General features: G+C 51.2%; 1 protein-coding gene across 1 annotated transcript in view; it reads left to right on the forward strand.

Moving 5' to 3' along the window:
- The window catches only part of flt4 (fms related receptor tyrosine kinase 4), a 355428-nt gene that overhangs the window by 168986 nt on the left and 160382 nt on the right, over positions 1-26060 (forward strand). Inside the window, exon 4 of the mRNA XM_070877096.1 lies at positions 16129-16259. Within this exon, the coding sequence (XP_070733197.1) occupies positions 16129-16259 (131 nt within the window). The remainder of the gene's footprint in view (positions 1-16128; positions 16260-26060) is intronic.

A 26060-nucleotide genomic window follows, 5' to 3' on the forward strand; every position in this document is an offset into this window, starting at 1 on the left:
ACAAGGTAGATGCAGAGAGGATGTTTCCCCTCGTGGGGGAATCTAGAACTAGGGGGCATAGTTTCAGAAACGGGGATGAGGAGGAATTTCTTCTCTCAGAGGGTCGTGAATCTTTGGAATTCTCTGCCCCAGAGAGCTTGGAGGCTGGGTCATTGAATATATTTAATGTGGAGTTAGAAAGATTTTTGAATGATAAGGGAGTGAAGGGTTATGGGAAGCGGGCGAGGAATGGAGATGAGTTCATGATCAGATCAGCCATGATCTTATTGAATGGCGGAGCAGACTCGAAGGGCCGAATGGCCTACTCCTGCTCCTATTTCTTATGTTGTCTCCTACCCTTGCTGGGCCTTCACATTGGGCCTTTTACTGTCACCAGTCACCTGAATAATAGATTCTGTGCATCTTAAACTTTGCTCATAACCAGGCTTGGCCCATGGTGGGGATCCTAGCTCTGAGCCCTTCCTGTGTACAAGGTATGACTCAGAACCCTGAACTTTTCCAATATCCTGACTCCATCTTCCATAAGCGTTAATATCCTGAGCTTGTCTGCCATTAAGACTGTTGTTATGAGCTGGGGCTGGTAGCTGTTCCCTTGTCAGGGGCCGGCCCAGCATCGGTCTCAAAACTAACACCAGCTGACGATTTCAGTCAGTCACCAGCCCAAGGCCTGTTGTGGGTCACATCCCGGCTCAGTATTAAATCATATCGCCGAACGTTAACCCCTCGAGGGTTAAAAATGGTCCGCGCGCTCGCTGTCAACGCAGGGAGCTGATTGTCAGGGCTTCCCCCACCCACTCGGACTGAGCAGGAGAATGGGGGCATGGTGCAGAGGGAACGGCCAACTCTCCTCACCAGGAAACCCCGGTGAAGGGGTGGGGCCACCACTGAGGTCGCGAAAGAGTAGAAGAGAAGGTGAGATAAGTCAGCAAGTGGTTCAGAACAGAGAGAGAGAATGAGAGGGGGAGGGAGAAGGAAAGAGAGATAGAGAGAAGGAAAGAGAGATAGAGAGAAGGAAAGAGAGATAGAGAGAAGGAAAGAGAGATAGAGAGAAGGAAAGAGAGAGGGAGAGAGAAAGAAAGAGAAAGCGAGAGAGGAGAGAGAGAGAGAGAGAAAGAAAGAGAAAGCGAGAGAGAAGGAGAGAGAGAGAGAGAGAGAGAGAGAGAGAGAAAGAAAGAGAGCCAGAGATGAGAAAGAGAAGAGAGAAAGAAACAGAGTGAGAGTGAGAGTGAGAGTGAGAGTGAGAGTGAGAGTGAGAGTGAGAGTGAGAGTGAGAGTGAGAGTGAGAGTGAGAGAAAGTCTTGGATTTTTATAGCGCCTATCACAACCACCGGATGTCCCAAAGAGCTTTATAGCCGGTGAGATATGTTTGAAGTGTAGTTGTGGCATATGTAGGCACCTTTAGTAATGACTCCACGAGGCAGTGTATGATACTTAAACTGTGCCGATCTGTAGTCCTTTATTTGCAGCTCCTGAGAGATGACAATAAGCTGTGAGTTCCCTTTTATACTGGGTTACCTGCCATGTGCAGGCAACCCCATGGTCTCCAGCAGCAGCACCCTCTGGTGTACCGGTAGGGTGTGTACAGTATAAGGGTACATTCAGTGTGGCATAACAGTGTTACAGACATCACACAGTAAACAGGCATGCATACACAACAATAGTCACTGTTGTAATATGGGAAAGAAAGAAGGGCTTGTATTTATACAGCAAATGATCACATCTCTCAGAATGGTCTCACAGTGCGTCACCAACAATGCATTTCTGTGAAGTGTCATCACTGTTGATAGGTGGAAAAAAAAGGCAGCCAATTTGCGCACAGCAAGCTCCCACAAACAGCAATGCGACAATGACCTGATAATCTGTTGATTGCGGAATAAATATTGGCCCAAGGAAACCTGAGAAATCTCCCCTGCTCTTCTTCGAAAGATAGACCATGGAATTTTTTATATCCACATGAGAGGACAGAAGGGCCTCGGTTTGACGTCTCATCTAAAAGATGGCGTTTCCGACAGTACAACACTCCCTCTGTACTGCCCCTCCGACAGTGCAGCGTTCCCTCAGTACTGCCCCTCCGACAGTACAACACTCCCGCAGTACTGTCTCTCCGACAGTGCGTCACTCCCTCAGTACTGCCCCTCCGACAGTACAACACTCCCTCAATACTGTCTCTCCGACAGTACAACACTCCCTCTGTACTGTCTCTCCAACAGTGCAGCGTTCCCTCAGTACTGACCCTCCGACAGTACAACACTCCCGCAGTACTGTCTCTCCAACAGTGCGGCACTCCCTCAGTACTGCCCCTCCGACAGTGCGTCACTCCCTCAGTACTGCCCCTCCGACAGTGCGGTGCTCCCTCAGTACTGCCCCTCCGACAGTGCAGCGTTCCCTCAGTACTGCCCCTCCGACAGTACAACACTCCCTCTGTACTGCCCCTCTGACAGTGCAGCGTTCCCTCAGTACTGCCCCTCCGACAGTGCGGCACTCCCTCAGTACTGCCCCTCCGACAGTGCGTCACTCCCTCAGTACTGCCCCTCCGACAGTGCGGTGCTCCCTCAGTACTGCCCCTCCGACAGTGCAGCGTTCCCTCAGTACTGCCCCTCCGACAGTACAACACTCCCTCTGTACTGCCCCTCTGACAGTACAACACTCCCTCAGTACTGCCCCTCCGACAGTGCAGCGTTCCCTCAGTACTGCCCCTCCGACAGTACAACACTCCCTCTGTACTGCCCCTCCGACAGTGCAGCACTCCCTCAGTACTGCCCCTCCGACAGTGCAGCACTCCCTCAGTACTGTCTCTCCGACAGTGCGGCGCTCCCTCAGTACTGCACCTCCGACAGTGCGGCGCTCCCACAGTACTGCCCCTCCGACAGTGCAGCACTCCCTCAGTACTGCCCCTCCGACAGTGCAGCACTCCCTCAGTACCGCCCCTCCGACAGTGCGGCACTCCCTCAGTACTGCCCCTCCGACAGTACGGCACTCCCTCAGTACTGCCCCTCCGACAGTGCGGCGCTCCCTCAGTACTGCCCCTCCGACAGTGCGGCTCTCCCTCAGTACTGCCCCTCGGACAGTGCACTGGTAGTGTCAGCCTGGTTAATATGCTCCAATCTCTGGAGTGGGGCTTGAACCCGCGACCTTCTGACTGTGAAGTGAGCGAGCCAGCATTGAGCCAAGACTGACATTGTGAGAACAGAGTTGAAAACCCTGGAATGTTTTAAGGAACAATTAGATGCTGAAGTGCGGGGAACATTGGAACATTGGGATCGCTCTAGGTAAATGGAATAAGATGGGCTGAATGGCTTTCTTCAACAACAACAACTTGTAGCGTCCAAAACGTAGTAAAACGTCCCACGTCAAAAAATATAAATTTGACACTGAGCCACATGGGGAGAAATTAGGGCAGGCGACCAAAAGCTGGGTCAAAGAGGGAGGTTTTAAGGAGCGTCTTGAAGGAGGAGAGAGAGGTAGAGAGGCGGAGAGGTTTAGGGAGGGAATTCCAGAGCTTGGGGCCCAGGCAACAGAAGGCACGGCCACCAATGGTTGAGCGATTATAATCAGGGATGGTCAGGAGGGCAGAATTAGAGGAGTGCAGACATCTCGGGGGGTTGTGGGGCTGGAGGATATTACAGAGATAGGGAGGGGCGAGGGCCATGGAGGGATTTGTAAACAAGGATGAGAATTTTGAAATCGAGGTGTTGCTTAACCCGGAGCCAATGTAGGTCAGTGATCACAGGGGGTGATGGGTGAGTGGGACTTGGTGCGAGTTAGGACACGGAGCAGCGAGCACAGGGGGTGATGGGTGAGTGGGACTGGGTGCGAGTTAGGACACGGGGCAGCGAGCACAGGGGGTGATGGGTGAGTGGGACTTGGTGCGAGTTAGGACACGGGGCAGCGAGCACAGGGGGTGATGGGTGAGCGGGACTTGGTGCGAGTTAGGACACGGGGCAGCGAGCACAGGGGGTGATGGGTGAGTGGGACTGGGTGCGAGTTAGGACACGGGGCAGCGAGCACAGGGGGTGATGGGTGAGCGGGACTCGGTGCGAGTTAGGACACGGTCAGTGAGCACAGGGGGGTGATGGGTGAGTGGGACTCGGTGCGAGTTAGGACACGGGGCAGTGAGCACAGGGGGTGATGGGTGAGCGGGACTTGGTGCGAGTTAGGACACGGTCAGTGAGCACAGGGGGTGATGGGTGAGCGGGACTTGGTGCGAGTTAGGACACGGGGGCAGTGAGCACAGGGGGTGATGGGTGAGTGGGACTCGGTGCGAGTTAGGACACGGGGCAGCTGAGTTTTGGGCAACCTTGAGTTTACGGAGGGTAAAATGTGGGAGGCCAGCCAGGAGTGCGCTGGAATGGCAAAATCTAGAGGTAACAAAGGCATGGATGAGGGTTTCAGCAGCGGATGAGCTGAAGCAGGGGCGGAGACGGGCGATCTTACAGATGTGGAAATAGGCGGTCTTGGTTATGCTGGGGATATGTGACCGGAATCTCGTTTCGGGGTCAGCTATGACACCTAGATTGCGAACAGTGTGGTCCAGCCTCTGACAGAGGTTGGGGAGAGGAATGGGGGCGGTGGCTGGGGAATGCAGTTTGTGGCGATTAATTGTCCTGTGATCCTAAAAGCCACAATTGTGTGGGTAGAATTTTCCCCGAGGTTTGGTGATGAATCTCTCTCTCTCCGTTGTCCGTGACCCCTGTGTCTGTGACAGTGTTGGGCAAGGACTTTCACCCTGTGCAATATCCTGTGTTTATTCTGCAGAAGTGAATATTATTCTCCATCCCCTGACCAGTAATAATTCATCTCCTCGAAGCAACGATCAGTGTTACGTTGGACTTCTGCCACCAGCTTGTTTAGCTTTCCAGACACCGGCACAATGCTGCAATTTCTTCAAGAACTGGTGCTTAAATTTCAGGCCAATTTTTTTTTAATATACATTTATATCAAAAAAATCATCTCCCTCTGAATAAACAGGAAACAGGTGTCCCTCTGTAAGTGTGAAAAGTGTCCACGCCTGACAGTGTGCAACGATTGCCCTCCACTGTCACGTGCCACTGCGTAACTTTTAACCTGCGCAGCACTGTATCACTGGGGAAATGCACGCTGGGACTGATTACAGTGAGCACAATACACACGTCACACCTCCCTCACAGAGAGCAGGCAAGTGCTCCAAGTGCAAGTGGACAGAGACAAATTGTTGAATGATAAAGTGGGTCAAGGGTTATGGGGAGCGGGCAGGGAAGTGGAGCTGAGACCAAGATCAGATCAGCCATGATCTTATTGAATGGCGGAGCAGGCTTGAGGGGCTGAATGGCCGACTCCTGCTCCTATTTCTTATGTTCTTATGCTCACCACATCATATCAGTCAGGATCATCCACCGAATCAATTTGGGCCGTTCCGATCAAGTTCTCGGGGAAATAGCGCCTTATTAGGAGAGGGTGTTTACATAAGAATAGAAGGAGGCCCATTCAGTCCCTCGAGCCTGTTACACAGGAACAGGAGGAGGCCATTTAGCCCCTCGAGCCTATTACACAGGAACAGGAGGAGTCCATTCAGCCCCTCGAGCCTGTTACACAGGAACAGGAGGAGTCCATTCAGCCCCTTGAGCCTGTTACACAGGAACAGGAGGAGGTCATACATCCCCTCGAGCCTGTTAGACAGGAACAGGAGGAGGCCATTCAGCCCCTCGAGCCTGTTACACAGGAACAGGAGGAGGCCATTCAGCCCCTCGAGCCTGTTACACAGCAACAGGAGGAGGTCATACAGCCCCTCGAGCCTGTTACACAGGAACAGGAGGAGGCCATTCAGCCCCTCGAGCCTGTTACACAGCAACAGGAGGAGGTCATACAGCCCCTCGAGCCTGTTACACAGGAACAGGAGGAGGCCATTCAGCCCGTCGAGCCTGTTACACAGGAACAGGAGAAGGCCATTCAGCCCCTCGAGCCTGTTACACAGGAACAGGAGGAGTCCATTCAGCCCCTCGAGCCTGTTACACAGGAATAGGAGGAGGCCATTCAGCCCCTCGAGCCTGTTACACAGGTACAGGAGGAGGCCATTCAGCCCCTCGAGCCTGTTACACAGGAACAGGAGGAGGCCATTCAGCCCCTCGAGCCTGTTACACAGGAACAGGAGGAGGCCCATTCAGCCCCTCGAGCCTGTTACACAGGAACAGGAGGAGGCCATTCAGCCCCTCGAGCCTGTTACACAGGAAGAGGAGGAGGCCCTTTCAGCCCCTCGAGCCTGTTACACAGGAACAGGAGAAGGCCATTCAGCCCCTCGAGCCTGTTACACAGGAACAGGAGGAGGCCCATTCAGCCCCTCGAGCCTGTTCCGCCATTCAGTTAGAGCACAGTTGATGTACCTCAACTGCAATTACTCGCTCGTTATCCCACTAGGGAAAATAGTTTCTCTCTGACTACCCGAACAAGATCACTCCTCAATGTTCAAAACCCCTCGCATCAGGCAACTTGTTGCAGAGGCAGTTAACCGTGGCTCAGTGGGTAGCACTCTCTCTTGCCTCAGAGTCAGAAGGTTAAGGGTTCAAGGCCCACTCCAGAGACTTGAGCACAGAAATCTAGGCTGAAACTCCAAATGCAGTACTGAGGGAGCGCTGCACTGTCGGAGGGTCAGTACTGAGGGAGCGCTGCACTGTCGGAGGGTCAGTACTGAGGGTGCGCTGCACTGTCGGAGGGGCAGTGCTGAGGGAGTGCCGCACTGTCGGAGGGGCAGTACTGAGGGAGTGCTGCACTGTCGGAAGGGCAGTACTGAGGGAGTGCTGCACTGTCGGAGGGGCAGTACTGAGGGATCGCTGCACTGTCGGAGGGGCAGTATTGAGGGAGTGCTGCACTGTCGGAGGGTCAGTACTGAGGGAGCGCTGCACTGTCAGAGGGGCAGTACTGAGGGAGCGCTGCACTGTCGGAGGGGCAATACTGAGGCAGTGCCGCACTGTGGGAGGGGCAGTACTGAGGGAGCGCCGCACTGTCGGAGGGGCAGTGCTGAGGGAGTGCCGCACTGTCGGAGGGGCAGTACTGAGGGAGTGCCACACTGTCGGAGGGACAGTACTGAGGGAGCGCCGCACTGTCGGAGGGGCAGTGCTGAGGGAGTGCCGCACTGTCGGAGGGACAGTACTGAGGGAGCACTGCACAGTCTGGGGTGCCGTTTTTCAGATGAGACCGAGGTCCCAGCTGCCCTCTCTCGATGTAAAAGATCCAAGGGCACTATTTCGAAGACGGTGTCCTGGGCCAATGTTTATCCGTCATGCATCCTCAATTAATCTGATTATCTGGTCATTATCATGTCACTGTTTGTGGGAGCTTGCTATGCATAAATTGGCTGCCGCGTTTCTAACAGTGAATGCACTTCATTGGCTGTAACGCAATTGGGGATTTCCTCAGGTCGTGAAAGGCGCTATAGAAATGCAAGCCTTTCTATTACTATCAATGTCCTTTTGCCTCCAGTCTGGTGACGATATTCGCAAATCTCTCCACCATCTACAACGCACAGTCAGGAGTGTGATGGAATACTCTCCACTTGCCTGGATGGTGCAGCTCCAACAACACTGGAGAAGCTCGACACCATCCAGGACAAATCAGCCGCTTGATCAGCCCCCCATCCACCACCTTCAACACTCACTCCCTCCACCACCGGCGCCCCCTGGCTGCAGTGTGTACCATCTACAAGACGCACTGCAGCAACTCGCCAAGGCTTCTTCGGCAGCACCTCCCAAACCCGCGACCTCTACCACCTAGAAGGACAAGGGCAGCAGGTGCATGGGAACACCACCACCTCCACGTTCCCCTCCCAGTCACACACCATCCCGACTGGGAAATATATCGGCCGTTCCTTCATCGTCGCTGGGTCACAATCCTGGAACTCCCTCCCGAACAGCACTGTGGGAGCACCTTCACCACACGGACTGCAGCGGTTCAAGAAGGAACCAGAGTAAAATCTGTCTCTAACTTCGCCATGTCGAGAAAGTAGAGAAGTCCTGCTCCAGCTGGAGTACTGCGTACAATTTTGGTCTCCGTACTTAAGGAGGGAGATACCTGCATTGGAAGCAGTTCAGAGAAGGTTCACTCGGTTGATTCCTGAGATGAAGGGGTTGTCATATGAAGAAAGGTTGAGCAGGTTGGGCCTATACTCATTGGAGTTTAGAAGAATGAGAGGGGACCTTATTGAAACATATAAGATTCTGAGGGGGGCTCGATAGGGTGGATGCAGAGAGGATGTTTCCCCTCGTGGGGGAATCTAGAATTAGGGGGCATAGTTTCAGAATAAGGGGCCATCCATTTAAAACTGAGATGAGGAGGAATTTCTTCTCTGAGGGTTGTAAATCTGTGGAATTCTCTGCCCCAGAGAGCTGTGGAGGCTGGGTCATTGAATATATTTAAGGTGGAGATTGACAGATTTTTGAACAATAAGGGAGTGAAGGGTTATGGGGAGCGGGCGGGGAAGTGGAGCTGAGTCCATGATCGGATCAGCCATGATCTTATTGAATGGCGGAGCAGGCTCGAGGGGCCGAATGGCCGACTCCTGCTCCTATTTTTTATGTTCTTATGTTGGGTTATCAACACTCCAGGATTGCAATGGAGTCTCCAGTGATTAAAGATTAACTCCCGGACACAGCTGCGAATGACCTGGGAGAAAGTTCAAAGGGGCGTGAAAAGAATTGTGTTTCTATTTTAATTCTTAGTTGTAAAAATATTGAAGATGGGGGAGGAAAGGCTGTTTGACCGGGGTGGGGGGGGATGGAGGAAGTGATGTCATGTAATGAAAGCTCCAGGAATACGCCCGACCCGAGTTGGCAACACTGACGGGGCAGGTGATTGGTTTATTGCTGTCGGAGCCTGAACTTATAGAGGGAGAAATTCTCATCGTCTGCGGTTCCCGCGGGAGTTAGCGGAGGTGGAGCCCCGCAGTGCCCTGCTCCGCCTTCGTCGTGCGCAGCCTCCTGTTTGTGCCCCGGAGCGGAGCGCGGGTAGAATCCCGCGAGGCCGGAGTGGGCGATGTCAGTGCCAGCCTCGCGGGTGGAGAACCGGGCCGCACTCCGCTCGCGGTGCGAAAACTCAAGGGGAGGTGCGCCGGCGTTTTATCCCCCCCCCCCCCCCCCCCCCCCGGCCGATTTACCGGTCGCGGCCTTGCCCGGTGTAACCCGCGGCGTCCGCGCCGCCATGTTGTAGCCCGGTGCTCCGCGTCTGTGGAGAGGTAGCGGCCCATCGTCATCGGCAGTCCCTCGGAATCGAGGAAGACTTGCTCCCACTCTAAAAGTGAGTCCTTAGGTGGCTGAATAGTTCAATACGGGAACCACAGTCTCTGTCACAGGGTGGGACAGACAGTGGTTGAGGGAAGGGGAGGGTGGGACTGGTTTGCCGCACGCTCCTTCCGCTGTCTGCGCTTGCTTTCTGCATGCTCTCGGCGACGAGACTCGAGGTGCTCAGCGCCCTCCCGGATGCACTTCCTCCACTTAGGGCGGTCTTTGGCCAGGGACTCCCAGGTGTCGGTGGGGATGTTGCACTTTATCAGGGAGGCTTTGAGGGTGTCCCTTGTAACGTTTCCTCTGCCCACCTTTGGCTCGTTTGCCGTGAAGGAGTTCCGAGTAGAGCGCTTGCTTTGGGAGTCTCGTGTCGGGGCATGCGGACAATGTGGCCCTGCCCAGCGGAGCTGCTCGAGTGTGGTCAGTGCTTCGAAGCATGAGCCTGAGTGCGTAAGTATGTGAGCGTGTGTGTGTGTCTGTGTGTGTCTGTGTGTCGTGGTGTCTGTGTCAGTGTGAATGTGTGTGTCAGTGTGAGTGTGTGGTCTGTGTGTGTGTGTGGCTGTGGGAGTGAGAGAGTGAGTGTGTGTGTGTGAGTGTGCATTGTGAGTGAGTGGCTGTGAAAGAGTGTTTCAGTGTGAGTGTGCGTTGTGACCATGTACAGTAGACACCTCAAGTCGCTGGCGAAATACCACCAACGATACCTCTGCAAGATCTTGCAAATCCCCTGGGAGGACAGACGCACCAACATTAGCGTCCTCGCCCAGGCCAACATCGCCAGCACTGACCACACTCGATCAGCTCCGCTGGGCAGGCCACATTGTTCGCATGCCAGACCCGAGACTCCCAAAGCAAGCGCTCTACTCGGAACTCCTTCATGGCAACCGAGCCAAAGGTGGGCAGAGGAAACGTTACAAGGACACCCTTAAAGCCTCCCTGATAAAGTGCAACATCCCCACCGACACCTGGGAGTCCCTGGCCAAAGATCGCCCTAAGTGGAGGAAGTGCATCCGGGAGGGTGCTGAGCACCTCGAGTCTCATCGCCGAGAGCATGCACAAATCAAGCGCAGGCAGCGGAAGGAGCGTGCGGCAAACCTGTCCCACCCTCCCCTTCCCTCAACCACTGTCTGTCCCACCTGTGACAGAGTCTGTGGCTCTCGTATTGGACTGTTCAGCCACCTAAGGACTCATTTTAAGAGTGGAAACAAGTCTTCCTCGATTCCGAGGGACTGCCTATGATTCCGGAGATGAGGGGGTTACCTTATGATGATAGATTAAGTAGACTGGGTCTTTACTCGTTGGAGTTCAGAAGGATGAGGGGTGATCCTATAGAAACATTTAAAATAATGAAAGGGACAGACAAGATAGAGGCAGAGAGGTTGTTTCCACTGGTCGGGGAGACTAGAACTAGGGGGCACAGCCTCAAAATACGGGGGAGCCAATTTAAAACCGAGTTGAGAAGGAATTTCTTCTCCCAGAGGGTTGTGAATCTGTGGAATTCTCTGCCCAAGGAAGCAGTTGAGGCTAGTCATTGAATGTATTCAAGTCACAGATAGATAGATTTTTAACCAATAAGGGAATTAAGGGTTACGGGGAGCGGGCGGGTAAGTGGAGCTGAGTCCACGGCCAGATCAGCCATGATCTTGTTGAATGGCGGAGCAGGCTCGAGGGGCCAGATGGCCTACTCCTGTTCCTAATTCTTATGTTCTTATGATGATGATTGATGATGGTGTGTGTGTGTGTGTGCATTGTGAGTGTGCGTGTGTGTGAGTGGGTTTCAGTGTGAGTGTGCGTTGTGAGCGTGTTTTCGGGCTGGTAAATTGGTTGATAAATAACTGAAGCTGAATCCCCTTGCCGGAACAGCAGCTCCAGGAGTTGGGTGGGTTGTGTCGGTGGGTGGTTTCAGCCAGAGTCCGATGTCGAGGCATTGCCTGTCCCCTTACTGCAGCGTGTTATACAAACCACTGGCGGTGTGTTGGTGAGGTGAGGGGGCTCGGGGCCCTGTGTCTCCCACTCCGCACACAATGCACTTTCTGCTCAGCTTGCCTGCAGATTGCCCAGAGAGCTGCTCCCAGAGTCACGGGCAGCCCTCCCGTCCGAGCTCCACTTCCCAAGCATACTCCCATTATCGAAGCCCCTTCCCAGAACTGACTCCAGCTATCGGTGAGGTAGCAGGGCAGAAATCCCAGGGACACATCGACCAAATCCGAAAGATAAACGGGATCTGGGGAATTCAGTCGAATTCGTGGAACGTTGCAAACAATCAGGCAGAGCGGGCCGTTGTGATTCCTTGTCTTGCATCAGCCCTTTAGGACATTGGGAGGAAATTAAACTCCACTGTGACTCCTGCAGAGCTTTGAAGGTTAGTTTAGTAATCTTGGCCCAGGGGTAGTTTTAATCATCAAAGCTTGACTGGAGGCCAATCCGACTTCTGGATCTTGGCGAGGCGATTAGACACCAACGCACACTGCAGTGAATGAAAGGGTTGGGAGGGATTTAGGAGTCTTCGGAGAATATTGGCGGAGGTGGGCGGAGAATTACTTCTGTTTGACCCCCAGCCCACCCCCACAGAATTTGAGTAAGTGAAAGGCTGGAGAGAATTTTAAGACCACTTTCCGAGACACAGTTTGAGAGCGACGGCCAAGGCTGGAAGAAGAGCAGGGGGGCTTGTTCTCCCGGGGCCCTGACCAATATTCCTCCCTCAACCTACCAACACCTCCAGAAATTAGGTTAACTGCCCGCTTAGCTCGTCCGCTGTTTGTGGGATCTTGCTGTTCGCCAATTGGCTGCTGCAATTTAAAGCAGAGCTATGTGAAGTGGTGCGTTTTGGTCGGAACAACAAGGAGAGGCAATCTAAACTAAAGGGTACAATACTAAAGGGGGGGCATGAACAGAGAGACCTGGGGTATATGGGCACAAATCACTGAAGGTGGCAGGGCAGGTTCAGAAGGCTGTTAAAGCTTACGGGATCCTGGGCTTTATTGACAGACGCATAGAGTACAAAAGCAAGGAGGTTATATTGAACCTGTATAAAAGACTGGTTAGGCTCCAGCTGGAGTATTGTGACCCATTCTGGGCACCGCACTTTATGGAGGATGTGAAGGGCTGGGAGAGGGTGCGGAGGGGATTGACCAAAATGGTCCCAGGGATGAGGGACTTCAGTTATGTGGATAGACTGGAGAAGCTGGGGTTGTTCTCTTTAGAGCAGAGAAGGTTGAGAGGAGATTTAATAGAGATGTGCAAAATTATATAATGTTTTGATGAAGGGTTTTGATAGAGTAAATAAGGAGAAAGTGTTCCCAGGGGCAGGAGGCTCGGTAACCAGAGGGACACAGATTTAAGGCGATTAGCAAAAGGACCAGAGGGGGAGATAAGGAGAATGTATTTACGCAGCGAGTTGTTGTGATATAAACATAGAAACGTAGAAAATAGGTGCAGGAGTAGGCCATTCGGCCCTTCGAGCCTGCACTGCCATTCAATAAGATCATGGCTGATCATTCACCTCAGTACCCCTTTCCTGCTTTCTCTCCATACCCCTTGATCCCTGAAGGCACGGCCACCGATGGTGGAGTGATGGAAATCAGGGGATGCTCAAGAGGCCAGAATTGGAGGAGCGCAGCGATCTCGGAGGGTTGTGGGGTTGGAGGAGATTACAGAGATAGGGAGGTGGTTACAAAGATAGGGAGAAAGAAAGAAAGACTTGCGTTTATATAGCGCCTTTCACGACCACCGGGCGTCTCAAAGCGCTTTATAGTACAGTCACTGTTGTAACGAGGGAAACGCGGCAGCCAATTTGCGCAGAGCAAGCTCCCACAAACAGCAATGTGATAATGACCAGATAATCTGTTTTTGTTATGATGATTGAGGGATAAATATTGGCCCCGGAGATAACTCCCCGCTCTTCTTCAAAGTCATGCCATGGGATCTTTCACATACACCTGTGAGAGCAGACGGGGCCTCGGTTTAATGAACGATGGCACCTCCGACAGTGCGGTGCTCCCTCAGTACTGCCCCTCCAACAGTGCGGTGCTCCTTCAGTACTGCACCTCCGACGGTGCAGGGCTCCCTCAGTACTGCCCCTCCGACAGTGAGGCGCTCCCTCAGTACTGCACCTCCGACGGTGCAGGGCTCCCTCAGTACTGCCCCTCCGACAGTGAGGCGCTCCCTTAGTACTGCACCTCCGACGGTGCAGCACTCCCTCAGTACTGCCCCTCCGACAGTGCGATGCTCTCTCAGTACTGCCCCTCCGATAGTGCGCCACTCCCTCAGTACTGCCCCTCCGACAGTGCGGCGCTCCCTCAGCACTGCCCCTCCGACAGTGCGGTGCTCCCTCAGTACTGCCCCTCCGACAGTGCGACGCTCCCTCAGTACTGACCCACTTTTAAAATGAGTCCTTAGGTGGCTGAACAGTCCAATACGAGAGCCACAGTCTCTGTCACAGGTGGGACAGACAGTGGTTGAGGGAAAGGGAGGGTGGGACTGGTTTGCCGCACGCTCCTTCCGATGCCTGCGCTTGGTTTCTGCATGCTCTCGGCGACGAGACTCGAGGTGCTCAGCGCCCTCCCGGATGCACTTCCTCCACTTAGGGCGGTCTTTGGCCAGGGACTCCCAGGTGTCGGTGGGGATGTTGCACTTTATCAGGGAGGCTTTGAGGGTGTCCCTGTAACGTTTCCTCTGCCCACCTGGGGCTCGTTTGCCGTGTAGGAGTTACGAGTAGAGCGCTTGCTTTGGGAGTCTCGTGCCGGACTTGCGAACAATGTGGCCCACCCAGCGGAGCTGATCAAGTGTGGTCAGTGCTGGGGATGTTGGCCTGGTCGAGGACGCTAACGTTGGTGCGTCTGTCCTCCCAGGGGATTTGTAGGATCTTGCGGAGACATCGTTGGTGGTATTTCTCCATTGACTTGAGGTGTCTACTGTACATGGTCCATGTCTCTGAGCCATACAGGAAGGCGGGTATCACTACAGCCCTGTAGACCATGAGCTTGGTGGCAGTTTTGAGGGCCTGGTCTTCAAACACACTTTTCCTCAGGCGGAAGGCTGCACTGGCGCGCTGGAGGCGGTGTTGGATCTCGTCGTCAATGCCTGCCCTTGTTGATAGGAGGCTCCTGAGATAAGGGAAGTGGTCTGAGCTACGGCTGACACTGTGGGGGTGAAGCCAGGGACGGATTTGAAGGCGAAAGACATCTAACCTCACAGTTATGTACAAGCTCACCCGGTGCGTTACATGCAGAGGAAGGCCAAATCCCCAACCTTGGATTGATGTACAGCCGAGGCGAGGTGCGGAGTTGCAGCGACACACAGCGAGTGATCGTGTCACGTGCCGGTGGATTAAGGAAGGTGAACGTTGGGTGTGTGGCAGACACTCGGTGCCAGGAAGCTAGGGCCGTGTGTTTGCACAAGGAGCAGAGCGCTGTCCTTGCGGGATCCCCAGGGGAGCCAGCACGGGATGCCTTCCTTCCCCACTTTGTTTACAGAGCTGCACTTACGAGCTGGAACTTGGACCTTGAACAAAAAGATGAAGGAGGAAGCGAAATGATATTTTCTGCTGGGGGAGGGAATTGAGAGTCGAGTCCAAGAAAGGTCTTATTGTCCACTTCCTAAAGTCATTGAAAAAGCAGATTTTTATAAACGGGGTTTGGTGGCGAACAGCACACTGTCCTCGCGTCCCACAACACGCCAGAGAGACTATTCACTGTCCAAGTCACTCGTAGGATGGTACAGAATAAGGGGCCGTCCATTTCAAACTGAGATGAGGAGGGATTTCTTCTCTGAGGGTTGTAAATCTGTGGAATTCTCTGCCCCAGAGAGCTGTGGAGGCTGGGACATTGAATATATTTAAGGTGGAGATGGACAGATTTTTGAGCGATAAGGGAGTGAAGGGTTATGGGGAGCGGGCGGGGAAGTGGAGTTGAGGCCAGGATCGGATCAGCCATGATCTTATTGAATGGCGGAGCAGGCTCGACGGGCCGAATGGCCGACTCATGCTCCTATTTCTTATGTTTTTCAACACTCATCTCCAACTCTCTAACGAGGGAAATGCAGCAGCCAAAGTGTGCACAGCAAGCTCCCACAAACAGCAATGTGATAATGACCAGATAATTTGTTTTTGTTACATTGATTGAGGGATAAATATTGGTCCCAGTTTACCGGGGATAACTCCCCTGCTCTTCTTTGGAATAGTGCCATGGGATCTTTTATGTCCACCTGAGAGAGCAGATGGGGCCTCGGTTTAACGTCTCATCTGAAAGACGGCACCTCCGACAGTGCAGCACTCCCTCAGTATTGCACCTCCGACAGTGCAGCACTCCCTCAGTACTGCCCCTCCAACAGTGCAGCACTCCCTCAGCACTGCCCCTTCGACAGTGCAGCACTCCCTCAGTATTGCACCTCCGACAGTGCAGCACTCCCTCAGTACTGCCCCTCCGACAGTGCAGCACTCCCTCAGTACTGCCCCTCCGACAGTGCAGCACTCCCTCAGTACTGCCCCTCCGACAGTGCAGCACTCCCTCAGTACTGCCCCTCCGACAGTGCGGCACTCCCCCAGTACTGCCCCTCCGACAGTGCAGCACTCCCTCAGTACTGCACTGGGAGTGTCAGCCTAAATTTAAGTCCTCACGTCCCTGGAGTGGGACTCGAACCCACAACCTTCTGACTCCGAGGCGAGGGTGCTGCCCACTGAGCCACGGCTGACACTGGCACTGACACAGAGCAGATAACAAACGGAGAGGGGGAATTGGTGACTGCCCGGGTTTGTCACAGTGCAGCCAGGAGGAGCGGGCTTGATACTCTCGCTGCGGAGGCAGAGTCCGCGATGGGACCTGACTCCGGTGTCTGCCAGTTTTATTATTTGTGTAAAATGTAATTGCTTCTCTGTTAATTTCAGATTTGCAGAACCCGTTCTTCAACGCTTCGCCCAATGGTACCCAAGCACTACAAGTCTTGATCGTCAACATCCCGGCAGTCACTGTGCCGTGCCTGGTGTCTGTCCCCTACCTCAACGTGACTGTGCGAGAGGTGAGTTCACCGGCGTGTGTTCACCGGCACGGCCAGCTAGCCACTGTTCATCCAAAAACTTGCATTTCTGTAATGTCTTGACCGTAGTAAAAACCCACAAGGCGCCTCACAGGAACGTAAATCAGGCAATTTGGCACCGAGCTATTAGGACAGGTGCTGGGAAAGATATAAGAACATAAGAATTAGGAACAGGAGTAGGCCATCTAGCCCCTCGAGCCTGCTCCGTCATTCAACAAGATCATGGCTGATCTGGCCATGGACTCAGCTCCACTTACCCGCCCGCTCCCCGTAACCCTTAATTCCCTTATTGGTTAAAAATCTATCTATCTGTGACTTGAATACATTCAATGAGCTAGTCTCAACTGCTTCCTTGGGCAGAGAATTCCACAGATTCACAACCCTCTGGGAGAAGAAATTCCTTCTCAACTCAGTTTTAAATTGGCTCCCCCGTATTTTGGGCTGTGCCCCCTAGTTCTAGTCTCCCCGACCAGTGGAAACAACCTCTCTGCCTCTATCTTGTCTAACCCTTTCAATATTTTAAATGTTTCTCTAAGATCACCCCTCATCCTTCTGAACTCCAACAAGTAAAGACCCAGTCTACTCAATCTATCATCATAAGGTAACCCCCTCATCTCCGGAATCAGCCTCGTGAATCGTCTCTGTACCCCCTCCAAAGCTAGTATATCCTTCCTTAAGTAAGGTGACCAAAACTACATGCAGTACTCCAGGTGCGGCCTTACCAATACCCTATACAGTTGCAGCAGGACCTCCCTGCTTTTGTACTCCATCCCTCTCGCAATGAAGGCCAACATTCCATTCACCTTCCTGATTACCCGCTGCACCTGCAAACTAACTTTTTGGGATTCATGCACAAGGACCCCCAGGTCCCTCTACACCGCAGCATGTTGTAATTTCTCCCCATTCAAATAATATTCCCTTTTACTGTTTTTTTTCCCAAGGTGGATGACCTCACATTTTCCGACATTGTATTCCATCTGCCAAACCTTAGCCCATTCGCTTAACCTATCCAAATCTCTTTGCAGCCTCTCTGTGTCCTCTACACAACCCGTTTTCCCACTAATCTTTGTGTCATCTGCAAATTTTGTTACACTACACTCTGTCCCCTCTTCCAGGTCATCTATGTATATTGTAAACAGTTGTGGTCCCAGCACCGATCCCTGTGGCACACCACTAACCACCGGTTTCCAACCCGAAAAGGACCCATTTATCCCGACTCTCTGCTTTCTGTTCGCCAGCCAGTTCTCTATCCATGCTAATACATTTCCTCTGACTCCGCGTATCTCTATCTTCTGCAGTAAGCTTTTGTGTGGCAACTTATCGAATGCCTTTTGGAAATCTAAATACACCACATCCATCGGTACACCTCTATCCACCATGCTCGTTATATCCTCAAAGAATTCCAGTAAATTAGTTAAACATGATTTCCCCTGGTCCACGGCCAGATCAGCCATGATCTTATTGAATGGTGGAGCAGGCTTGAGGGGCTAGACGGCCTATTCCTGTTTGTAATTCTTATGTAGTATAATGGAATCTTTACTCAAAGAGTTAGGACTCGGCTATTTAGGACTGAGATGAGGAGGAATTTCTTCACTCAGAGGGTGGTGAATCTTTGGAATTCTCTGCCCCAGAGGGCTGTGGAGGCTCAGTCATTGAGTATATTCAAGGCCGAGATCGATAGATTTTTGGACTCTGGGGGAAATGAAGGGATATGGGGATCAGGTGGGAAAGTGGAGTTGAGGTCAAAGATCAGCCATGATCTTATTGAATGGCGGAGCAGGCTCGAGGGGCCGAATGGCCGACTCCTGCTCCTAGTTCTTACGTTCTTAACACAGATTTAAGAGAATTGGAAAAAGAACCATCGGGGCGACGAGGAGAATTTTTTAATGCCGAGTGGTTGTGATCCGGAATGTGCTGCTTGAAAGGTCGGTAGCAGCAGGTTCAATTTCAATCGTAACTTTCAAAAGGGATTTGGCTCGAGGGGCCGAATGGCCAACTCCTGCCCCTAATTCTTTTGTTCCTCTGTCGAAAAACATCTACAAACCAAAAATAAAATAGAGCGTAGTCAGCATGGATTTCAGAAGGGACGTCAGGCTTGACCAATCGAAGAAACAAAGAGTTGACAAGGTTAATGCAGGAGCTAGAATATATTTGGATTTCCAAAAGGCTTTCGATAAGTTACTGCACAGTAGATTCACGACGAAGGTCAGAGCATGTGGAGTCAGTGAACAAGTTGCCGATTGGACAGCTGGTTACAGGACAGAAAGCAGAGAGTAGGGATGAAGGGCAGCTACTCAGCCTGCAAACGGTGGGAAGTGGTGTTCCGCAGGGAGCGGTGCCAGAACCACTGTTGTTCACAATTTTCATCCAGCATTTGGACTCAGGAATTGGAAGTACAATTTGAAAATTTGCAGATGATGCCAAATTGGGGGGTGATTAATAAAGAGGACTGCGACAGAATACAAGACATTAATAAACTTGCAGAATGAGCATGTAATTGGCAAATAAACTTCAATATAGATAGGTGTGAGGTGGTGCATTGTGGTAGGAAGGATATCATCAAGGACAGTCCCTCGGGATTGAGGAAGACTTGCTTCTACTCTTAGCATGAGTTCTCAGGTGACAGAACAGTCCAATATGGGAACCACAGTCTCTGTCACAGGTGGGACAGACAGTGGTTGAAGGAAAGGGTGGGTGGGGAATCTGGTTTGCCGCACGCTCCTTCCGCTGCCTGCGCTTGGTTTCTGCATGCTCTCAGCGACGAGACTCGAGGTGCTCAGCAACCTCCCGGATGCACTTCCTCCACTTCGGACGGTCTTTGGCCAGGGACGCCCAGGTGTCAGTGGGGATGTTACACTTTATCAGGGAGGCTTTAAGGGTGTTCTTGTAACGTTTCCTCTGCCCACCTTTGGCTCATTTGCCGTGGGTGAGTTCCAAGTAGAGCTCTTGCTTTGGGAGTCTCATGTCGGGCATGTGAACAATGTGACCTGCCCAGCGGAGCTGATCAAGTGTGGTCAGTGCTTCAATGCTGGGGATGTTGGCCTGGTCGAGGACACTAATGTTGGTGCGTCTGTCCTCCCAGGGGATTTGCAGGATCTTGCGGAGACATCGTTGGTGGTATTTCTCCAGCGACTTGAGGTGTCTACTGTACGTGGTCCATGTCTCTGAGCCATACAGGAGGGCAGGTATTACTACAGCCCTGTAGACCATGAGCTTGGTGATAGTTTTGAGGGCCTGGTCTTCAAACACTCTTTTCCTCAGGTGACCGAAGGCTGCACTGGCGCACTGGTGGCAGTGTTGGATCTCGTCGTCAATGCTTGTTCTTGTTGATAAGAAGAATAAGGAGGTCACACACTCTTTTTAGATAAGAAGAGTCTCAATGGGGAAGAGTAACAGAGGGATCTGGGGGCACAGACACACACATATCACTGAAAGTAGCGACAGGTTAGTAAGGTTATGGGAAAAGAAGCTAACCAAGAACTGGGGTTCATTTCTAGCAGTAGAATTATAAAGCCGAGAAGTTATTTTAAACTTGTATATACCTTGGTCAGACCACACTTGGAGTACTGGGAACAATTCTGGTCTCCATATAATTAAAAGGATATAGAGGCACTGGAGAAGTTGCAAAAAAGATTTACCAGAATAATACCAGAACTGAGAGGTTATAATTATCAGGGAAGATTGAACAGGCGTGGGCTGTTTTCTCTCGAAAGGAGAAGGCTGTGGGGTGACCCTAATAGAGGTCTTTGATATTATGATAGGGTTTGATAGGGTAGACGTAGAGAAAATGTTTCCACTTGTGGGGAGACTGAAACTAGGTCCCTTCATTAAATCTCCTCTCCACCTTCTCTGCTCCAAGGAGAACAGCCCCAGCTTCTCCAGTCTATCCACGGAACTGAAGTCCCTCATCCCTGGAACCATTCTGGTCAATCATTTCTGCTCCCTCTTCAAGGCCTTCACAATTTGTTTATAAAAAACTTTTGGATTCCCTCATGTTACCTGCTAATCTATTCTCATAGTCTCTCATTGCCCTTGTTTTGATCTCCTCTGTACTCTCTGCATGGAAAAAAAACAAGCCTGAAGGCTTTGTGTCTTAATGCAAGGAGTATCCGTAATAAGGTGGATGAATTAACTGTGCAAATAGATGTTAACAAATATGATGTGATTACGGAGACGTGGCTCCAGGATGATCAGGGCTGGGAACTCAACATCCAGGGGTATTCAACATTCAGAAAGGATAAAATAAAAGGAAAAGGAGATGGGGTAGCATTGCTGGTTAAGGAGGAGATTAATGCAATAGTTAGGAAGGACATTAGCTTGGATGAAGTGGAATCTATATGGGTAGAGCTGCAGAACACCAAAGGGCAAAAAACGTTAGTGGGAGTTGTGTACAGACCTCCAAACAGTAGTAGTGATGTTGGGGAGGGCATCAAACAGGAAATTAGGGGTGCATGCAATAAAGGTGCAGCAGTTATAATGGGTGACTTTAATATGCACATAGATTGGGCTAGCCAAACTGGAAGCAATACGGTGGAGGAGGATTTCCTGGAGTGCATAAGGGATGGTTTTCTAGACCAATATGTCGAGGAACCAACTAGGGGGGAGGCCATCTTAGACTGGGTGTTGTGTAATGAGAGAGGATTAATTAGCAATCTCGTTGTGCGAGGCCCCTTGGGGAAGAGTGACCATAATATGGTGGAATTCTGCATTAGGATGGAGAATGAAACAGTTAATTCAGAGACCATGGTCCAGAATTAAAGAAGGCTAACTTTGAAGGTATGAGGCGTGAATTGGCTAGGATAGATTGGCGAATGATACTTAAGGGGTTGACTGTGGATGGGCAATGGCAGACATTTAGAGACCGCATGGATGAACTACAACAATTGTACATTCCTGTCTGGTGTAAAAATAAAAAAGGGAAGGTGGCTCAACCGTGGCTATCAAGGGAAATCAGGGATAGTATTAAAGCCAAGGAAGTGGCATACAAATTGGCCAGAAATAGCAGCGAACCCGGGGACTGGGAGAAATTTAGAACTCAGCAGAGGAGGACAAAGGGCTTGATTAGGGCAGGGAAAATGGAGTACGAGAAGAAGCTTGCAGGGAACATCAAGACAGATTGCAAAAGTTTCTATAGATATGTAAAGAGAAAAAGGTTAGTAAAGACAAATGTAGGTCCCCTGCAGTCAGAATCAGGGGAAGTCATAACTGGGAACAAAGAAATGGCGGACCAATTGAACAAGTACTTTGGTTCGGTATTCACTAAGGAGGACACAAACAACCTTCCGGATATAAAAGGGGTCAGAGGGTCTAGTAAGAAGGAGGAACTGAGGGAAATCCTTATTAGTCGGGAAATTGTGTTGGGGAAATTGATGGGATTGAAGGCCGATAAATCCCCAGGGCCAGATGGTCTGCATCCCAGAGTACTTAAGGAGGTGGCCTTGGAAATAGCGGATGCATTGACAGTCATTTTCCAACATTCCATTGACTCTGGATCAGTTCCTATGGAGTGGAGGGTAGCCAATGTAACCCCACTTTTTAAAAAAGGAGGGAGAGAGAAAACGGGGAATTATAGACCGGTCAGCCTGACGTCGCTAGTGGGTAAAATGATAGAATCAATTATTAAGGATGTCATAGCAGCGCATTTGGAAAGATGTGACATGATAGGTCCAAGTCAGCATGGATTTGTGAAAGGGAAATCATGCTTGACAAATCTTCTGGAATTTTTTGAGAATGTTTCCAGTAGAGTGGACAAGGGAGAACCAGTTGATGTGGTATATTTGGACTTTCAGAAGGCTTTCGACAAGGTCCCACACAAGAGATTAATGTGCAAAGTTAAAGCACATGGGATTGGGGGTAGTGTGCTGACATGGATTGAGAACTGGTTGGAGTAAATGGGTACTTTTCAGAATGGCAGGCAGTGACTAGTGGGGTACCGCAAGGTTCTGTGCTGGGGCCCCAGCTGTTTACACTGTACATTAATGATTTAGACGAGGGGATTAAATGTAGTATCTCCAAATTTGCGGATGACACTAAGTTGGGTGGCAGTGTGAGCTGCGAGGAGGATGCTATGAGGCTGCAGAGCAACATGGATAGGTTAGGTGAGTGGGCAAATGTATGGCAGATGAAGTATAATGTGGATAAATGTGAGGTTATCCACTTTGGTGGTAAAAACAGAGAGACAGACTATTATCTGAATGGTGACAGATTAGGAAAAGGGGAGGTGCAACGAGACCTGGGTGACATGGTACATCAGTCATTGAAGGTTGGCATGCAGGTACAGCAGGCGGTTAAGAAAGCAAATGGCATGTTGGCCTTTATAGCGAGGGGATTTGAGTACAGGGGCAGGGAGTTGTTGCTACAGTTGTACAGGGCCTTGGTGAGGCCACACCTGGAGTATTGTGTACAATTTTGGTCTCCTAACCTGAGGAAGGACATTCTTGCTATTGAGGGAATGCAGCGAAGGTTCACCAGACTGATTCCCGGGATGGCGGGACTGACCTATCAAGAAAGACTGGATCAACTGGACTTGTATTCACTGGAGTTCAGAAGAATGAGAGGGGACCTCATAGAAACGTTTAAAATTCTGACGGGAATAGACAGGTTAGATGCAGGAAGAATGTTCCCAATGTTGGGGAAGTCCAGAACCAGGGGTCACAGTCTAAGGATAAGGGGTAAGCCATTTAGGACCGAGATGAGGAGAAACTTCTTCACCCAGAGAATGGTAACCCTGTGGAATTCTCTACCACAGAAAGTTGTTGAGGCCAATTCACTAAATATATTCAAAAAGGAGTTAGATGAAGTCCTTACTACTTGGGGGATCAAGGGGCATGGCGAGAAAGCAGGAATGGGGTACTGAAGTTGCATATTCAGCCATGAACCCATTGAATGGTGGTGCAGGCTCGAAGGGCCGAATGGCCTACTCCTGCACCTATTTTCTATGTTTCTATGTTTCTTTGCATCAGCTTGGTTCTGTTCTGTATTCTGGACCTTACATTTGGCATAAGCCTCCGTTTCCTGCTTCATTTTAATCTCTGTCTTTTCTTATCTAGCTTTGGATTCCCTTTCTTTCTCCCTTGTGAGAATGTGTCCAGTCTGTACGCAAACCATCTCTTCTTTGAAGACCTCCCATTGCCCATTTACTGTTTCGCCAACCAATTTTTGGTTCCAATGCATCTGGGCCAGATCTCTCTTCAACTCACTGAAATTAGCCCTCCTCCAGTTAAGTATTTTCACACTTTATTTTTCCTTGTCCTTTTCTGTAACTATTCTAAACCTGATGATGTTTTGATCACTGTTCCCAAGACGCTCCCCCCACTGAAACATGCTCCATTTGCCCCACTTCATTCCCCAAAACTAGATCCAGCACGGCTTCATTCCTCATTGGGCTGGAAGCCCACTGCGCAAGAAAGTTCTCTTGTACACATTTCACTTATCCTTTAGACTGTTACTATCCCAGTCTGTATTAGGATCATTGAAATCCCCCACTATCGTTACTCTGTAGTTCCTGCATCTTTCTGCAATTTGCCTGTAAATTTGCTCCTCTATCACCTTCCCACTATTTGGTGCCCGATAGTATACACCCATCATCATCATCATCATCGGCAGTCCCTCGGAATCGAGGAAGACTTGCTTCCACTCTTAAACTGAGTCCTTAGGTGGCTGAACAGTCCAATACGAGAACCACAGTCCCCGGCACAGGTGGGACAGACAGTGGTTGAGGGAAAGGGTGGGTGGGACTGGTTTGCCGCACGCTCCTTCCGCTGCCTGCGCTTGTTTTCTGCATGCTCTCAGCAGTGAGACTCGAGGTGCTCAGTGCTCTCCTGAATACACTTCCTCCACTTAGGGCGGTCTTTGGCCAGGGACTCCCAGGTGTCGGTGGGGATGTTGCACTTTATCAGGGAGGCTTTCAGGGTGTCCTTGTAACGTTTCCTCTGCCCACCTGGGGCTCGTTTGCCTTGAAGGAGTTCCGAGTAGAGCGCTTGCTTTGGGAGTCTTGTGTCTGGCATGCAGACAATGTGGCCCTGCCCAGCGGAGCTGATCAAGTGTGGTCAGTGCTTTAATGCTGGGGATGTTGGCCTGGTCGAGGACGCTAACGTTGGTGCATCTGTCCTCCCAGTAGGGTAATAGCCCCTCTATTGTTCCTTAATTCTAACCAAATAGATTCTGGACTGGATTCTCAGTTGTCTAACGCCTCAGTGAGCAGTCAGAGGGTGGGTGTTAATGGGAGTGTAAGACCTTACCGACCGGGAGCACAGCGTTTCGTGCCCCGACCGGAAATTCATTAGCGGCTCACCAGGTGTGCAAACCGCTAGCGCCCAGCTGCTGACGATCGCTCCAATCCTGATGTATTCCTGGTGAAATGCCCATGCTCGCGCCCCGGCCGGTAAATTCACTGCGGCCACCTCATTGAGTGCCCGCCAAGAACAACGTCTGGAAAAACAGTGGGTCCAGGCTCGCAGAGTCGTTAACTGGCGGCTACTTAACGGGATGAGGAAGGGCTTCCCTCGGAGGTCACAGTCAGTGCAAGGTTTACACACAGCACAGTGTGTGAGTCTCAGTCACAGTCAGTGCAAGGTTTACACACAGCACGGTGTGAGTCTCAGTCACAGTCAGTGCAAGATTTACACACAGCACGGTGTGTGAGTCTCAGTCACAGTCAGTGCAAGGTTTACACACAGCACGGTGTGAGTCTCAGTCACAGTCAGTGCAGGGTTTACACACAGCACGGTGTGTGAGTCTCAGTCACAGTCAGTGCAAGGTTTACACACAGCACGATGTGAGTCTCAGTCACAGTCAGTGCAAGGTTTACACACAGCACGGTGTGAGTCTCAGTCACAGTCAGTGTAAGTTTACACACAGCACGGTGTGAGTCTCAGTCACAGTCAGTGCAAGGTTTACACACAGCACGGTGTGAGTCTCAGTCACAGTCAGTGTAAGTTTACACACAGCACGGTGTGTGAGTCTCCCAGTTTGCAGTGGCAGACAGATATAACAGTGCAGCTTGAAAACAAGTGATTTTCAAAACTTTAATGGGGGTGTTACTATGCCGCACTTTTAAGACTCGGCTGTTCCCGGGATCTGCCTCAAAGTTCCGCGCATGCGCAGTGGGTCAGCAAACTGTACCGACCAAACTTTTGTCATCGCCCCACCTCACCCCCTCAGCTCTGGTGTGCAACGGCTGATTTATTGCCCCTGTCAGCACCTCGCCCGATTTGCACCAATTCTTTCCTCGTGTCGCCTTTGGTTCTTCTGCCAATCGCCTTAAATCTGTGTCCTCTGGTTCTCAACCCTTCCACCAATGGGAACAGTTTCTCTCTCTATCTACTCTGTCTAGACCCCTCATGATTTTGAACACCTCGATCAAATCTCCTCTCAACCTTCTCTGCTCCAAGGAGAACAACCCCAGCTTCTCCAGTCTATCCACGTCACTGAAGTCCCTCATCCCTGGAACCATTCTCGTAAATCTCCTCCGCACCCTCTCCCAGACCGTTACACCCTTCCTACAGTGCGGGGCCCAGAATTGGACACAATACTCCAGCTGGGGCCTAACCAGTGATTTATACAGGTTCATCATAACTCCCTTGCTTTTGTACTCTATGTCTCTATTTGTGAAGCCCAGGATCCTGTAAGCTTTTTTTAACCACTTTCTCACCCTGCCCTGCCACCTTCAGTGATTTGTGCCCATATACCCCAGGTCTCTCTGTTCATGCTCCCCCTTTAGGATTGTACCCTTTAGTTTGTATTGTCTCTCCTCGTTCTTACGACCAAAATGTATCACTTCAC

This window comes from Pristiophorus japonicus, chromosome 4, assembly GCF_044704955.1.
Source record: "Pristiophorus japonicus isolate sPriJap1 chromosome 4, sPriJap1.hap1, whole genome shotgun sequence".
Taxonomy (NCBI): domain Eukaryota; kingdom Metazoa; phylum Chordata; class Chondrichthyes; family Pristiophoridae; genus Pristiophorus; species Pristiophorus japonicus.